The sequence below is a fragment of the Arachis ipaensis genome, chromosome B04, assembly GCF_000816755.2.
Source record: "Arachis ipaensis cultivar K30076 chromosome B04, Araip1.1, whole genome shotgun sequence".
NCBI lineage: Eukaryota > Viridiplantae > Streptophyta > Magnoliopsida > Fabales > Fabaceae > Arachis > Arachis ipaensis.
In genome coordinates, this window is record NC_029788.2 from 8,873,668 (window position 1) to 8,877,717 (window position 4,050).

At 38.5% G+C, this 4,050-nt stretch overlaps 2 protein-coding genes across 3 annotated transcripts in view; one reads left to right on the plus strand and one right to left on the minus strand.

Moving 5' to 3' along the window:
- LOC107635981 (pentatricopeptide repeat-containing protein At5g48910-like) lies at window positions 1,067-2,644 on the plus strand. The gene has a single exon (XM_016339527.1). It carries the CDS (start codon window positions 1,067-1,069, stop codon window positions 2,642-2,644), a length of 1,578 nt encoding a protein of 525 aa, XP_016195013.1.
- The window catches only part of LOC107638788, a gene marked incomplete in the record, with an annotated part of 5,326 nt that continues 4,270 nt past the window's right edge, over window positions 2,995-4,050 (minus strand). For both annotated transcript variants that reach the window (XM_016342178.2, XM_016342177.2), the window contains 2 exon segments: window positions 2,995-3,562; window positions 3,745-4,050. In XM_016342178.2, coding sequence (XP_016197664.1) covers window positions 3,266-3,562; window positions 3,745-4,050 — 603 coding nt within the window.

Below are 4,050 nucleotides of genomic sequence, written 5' to 3' on the forward strand. Positions count from 1 at the left end.
TTACTTATCTCCTCTATTTCTTTGCTTCTGAAAATTCATACAAAAAAAATTGATTTAAAATCAGAATGAACCTAAATTCAAAAAGAAATAAACCGAAATTTTTAAATGATTGCAACATACAATCCATGTTAAAAAAACAAGCAGAGAAACAAGAATGATCAAAGAAATTATAATGAAAATAATATAATTGGTTGTTAGTTGGAGCAATAGTAAAAATCTAATTTAAAGATTTTTTGGTGTTTTGGGCGCGTGTTACACGCTTTTTTAATGAGAATAATTTTTATTGGTATTAAACTTGTTTAGTTAAACTTAAATGACAATAAAATTTGAATGTGTAACCGTTCTAAAAAAAATATATGCTCTTCAAACATTATATCATAATTTTTTTAATTTAATGGTAAGATTCTTTTGTTTTACATATTGAGATCACCTATTTTTTAATTTTAGAAGATTTAAATTTTTTTGTACATTTAAATTTATAATCTTAAATTTTTAATTATTTTTATTTAATTCTCAAAATTTATAGTTGTGAATTACATCACATTAGTTTCTAAGATAATTTCTAACATACAAACGTTAATAAACATAAAAACTGACCTGAACAATTAATGCCAAAATGATGTGATTTTAGTTTTGATTTTGGTTTTGGTTATCAAATAATTCAAAAACAATGTCCTATCACTTATTTTTAATTTTTTTTTTAGTAAATACCATTTAAGATATTTAAATTATTTGAGTGTCAAAATTAAAATGATGACATTTTATAGAATCTAACGGAATATCTAATTTTTCATGTCAGCATTTCTTTAATATTATTGTTTAGATATTAACATGAGTTATGTAATTAAATGAAAATCATTAAAATTTTAGAATTAAATTCAAACTCGCCTATAAATTTAATGACCAAAATTAAGTATTATTTCGATTTTGTATGCTTGGTATATAAATTTTTAGCTTTTAATTAAAAAGCACTTGGTTGAAAATTTCAAAATTCTAACACTACTCTTAATTTTGTTTGAGTAGATAAGGATTTGTGTGTTTGATAGAGGTGTCGTGATATACTGATATGATAGAGAATACCAACGTGAAGAACGGCTTCCTCACAACCCTCGCCAAAAAATGCAACACCCTCACCCAACTGAAGCAACTTCACGCCCACATTCTCCGATGCCGCGTGAAACACACGCCCTTCGCCATCGCCCCTCTCCTCTCCGCCGCAGCCTCCTCCAACCACTTCTCCTACGCCCACTCCATCTTCTCCACGCTCCACCTCGTTCACCGCAATACCTTCATGTACAACACCATGATCAGAGCCTACCTTCAACAAGCCCATTCACCCCTCTCCGCAATCTCCTGCTACGTCTCCATGCTTCGAAACGCCATTGCCGTTAACAACTACACCTTCCCGCCTCTCATCAAGGCTTGCATCGCACGCAATGATGCTGTTGTTGGTCGTTTGGTGCATGGCCATGTCGTTCACTTCGGGTACTGTGAAGATCCCTTTGTCCTCAGTGGGCTTATCGAGTTTTACTCCGCTTTATGCCACGTGGACACGGCAAGGGTGTTGTTCGATAGAGCAATGACGAAAGATGTGGTGGTTTGGACGGCCATGATCGATGGCTACGGCAAAACTGGAAACTGTGAGAATGCAAGAAAGCTGTTCGATGAAATGCCTGAGAGAAATGTTATATCGTGGAGCGCCATCATGGCGACTTATTCGCGGGTTAGTGACTTCAGGGAAGTGCTGGCTTTGTTTGGAGACATGCAAAATGAAGGCATAAGGCCGAACGAGTCGATACTCGTTACTGTTCTTACTGCGTGTGCGCATCTCGGTGCGCTCACGCAGGGAATTTGGGTGCATGCCTATGCCGTGGGATCCAAGCTTGAGTCTAATTCAATTCTGGCTACGGCTCTGGTGGATATGTACTCTAAATGTGGATGTGTGGAAGCTGCTTTATCAGTTTTTGATCGGATTGCATCCAAAGATGCTGGAGCATGGAATGCTATGATTTCTGGTGTTGCCTTGAATGGTGATGCAAGGAAGTCTTTAGAGTTGTTTCGCCAAATGGTTGCTTGTGGAACTAAGCCGACCGAGACCACATTCGTGGCTGTCCTTACTGCTTGTACTCATGCAAAGATGGTTCAGGAAGGCCTTCAATTGTTTGATGAAATGAGTAGCATTTATGGCGTCGCGCCACAGTTGGAGCATTATGCATGCATGATTGACCTTTTGTCCAGAGCTGGTATGGTGGAGGAAGCCGAGAAATTCGTGGAGGAGAAGATGGGTGGACTTGCTACTGGTGATGCCAATGTCTGGGGTGCACTTCTGAATGCATGTAGAATTCATAAGAATCTTGATGTTGGAAATCGAGTATGGAAGAAGCTGCTTGATATCGGTGTAGCCGACTGCGGTACTCATGTTCTTACATACAATATATACAGAGAAGCTGGGTGTGATGCAGAGGCAAACAGAGTTAGAAGTAGGATTTCGGAAGCAGGGATGCAAAAGAAACCCGGTTGCAGCACAATAGAGGTTAATAACGAAGTTGAAGAATTTCTTGCAGGAGATCATTCTCATCCGCAAGCACAAGAAATGTGGAAATTGCTTGATTCTATTTTCAAAATTTCCAATCTAGAAACCTAATGATGGGTGTAAATTATTGTTCACACCCGAATTGTTTGCTTGACTGGAAGAGAGTGAAGTCGCTCTCACTTTGCCTCATTTGTACATTTTTTTGCTATAGATCCCAAATCTAATACACCAACATTCCTTCAAAATCTTTTTCCCGATCCAAGTAAAGGAACAAACGGAAGGGGGAGAAAAGGATTTACATTTACTACACATCATGCCTTGTCTTGGCTAAAAATAATTAAACATTGTAAAATGTCGATTGATCCGATTCCGATCTAAATAACGTTTAAAGCTTTGTGCTCGCATGTTGAAAGTATTTCCGCAGCATGAACAAAATAACGCGTGCAAAGGAACAGCGAGCTGTAGATAGGAACAAAAGATTTTTTTAACTATAACCATGATACTAAATAGAAAAGATGTACCAAATAAACCAAATTAGCACACTTAGTACCTACGTTAAACATGACAAACATAATTTATGTAAAATACACCCTCGTGGCAGCGGGCAGCAGCCAATCATGGTCCCTTCAGACCAAACAGTAACACATTTGGCCGTATAGACCGTGGAAATGCCTCTAATTCGTCACTTACAAACTCACATCAGAACCCTGAAAAACTGGGTAGTGATTAGGATTAGTAGCTGTTTTGCCATAACTGCTGGGACTGCTTAGCTGGTTGGTTTTGTGAACCACCCAAGTTTGCTTCCCTAGGATGCTGATGCTGCTGCTGCTGAGGTTCCAAAGAAACGCCAGCCTGAGACTGGTAGAAATTAGGGTATCCAAGGGATCCAAAATTCTGTGAAGGCTGCTGCTGTCTTTGCCGAAATCCACCTTGTTGATTCTGTTCCGGCAAGTTGAAATACATGCTGGGAGGAAGTGCAGACACTGATCGTGATCCAGGTCCATGAGGCCACATTACAGAGTTCTCATTCTGGCAGATAAAAATAAATAAATAAATAAAAGAGAAACAACCAGTTCAGCTTCACCAGAAAAAAAGTGACACAAAATGAACCACGTGTCACATCATCTATATTGTCATGTGTAAACAGCCTTCAAATGCAAGTTAACAGAATTTCATTTTATTAACATGTTTTATTTGAGAGCCGACTGTACCTGTTGTAGTGACATCATATGACTGTTGTCCTTAAACTGGGAATTTATAACATCATCATATCCAATGGTTGTTCCAGTAGGAGCAGTAGGGGGGTTCAAAGGAAAATTTCCTCCAGGAACGTTTGTTGAACTTCCAAACCCATATCCAGGTGGAATAGCAGTAGACTGAGTCATACTGACAGAAACACCATTTTTATATTGAGGAAGCAATGCTGCCAGAGACTGGGGGTATGTGCTATTTCCAGCAAAGCCCTGCTGAAAAGCCGATGGCATATACGTATAGCTCTGAGGCAAGATAGGATAGCT

Coding starts and splice junctions, on each gene's coding strand:
- LOC107635981 (XM_016339527.1), top strand. CDS start 1,067: ATGATAGAGAATACCAACGTGAAGAACGGCTTCCTCACAACCCTCGCC.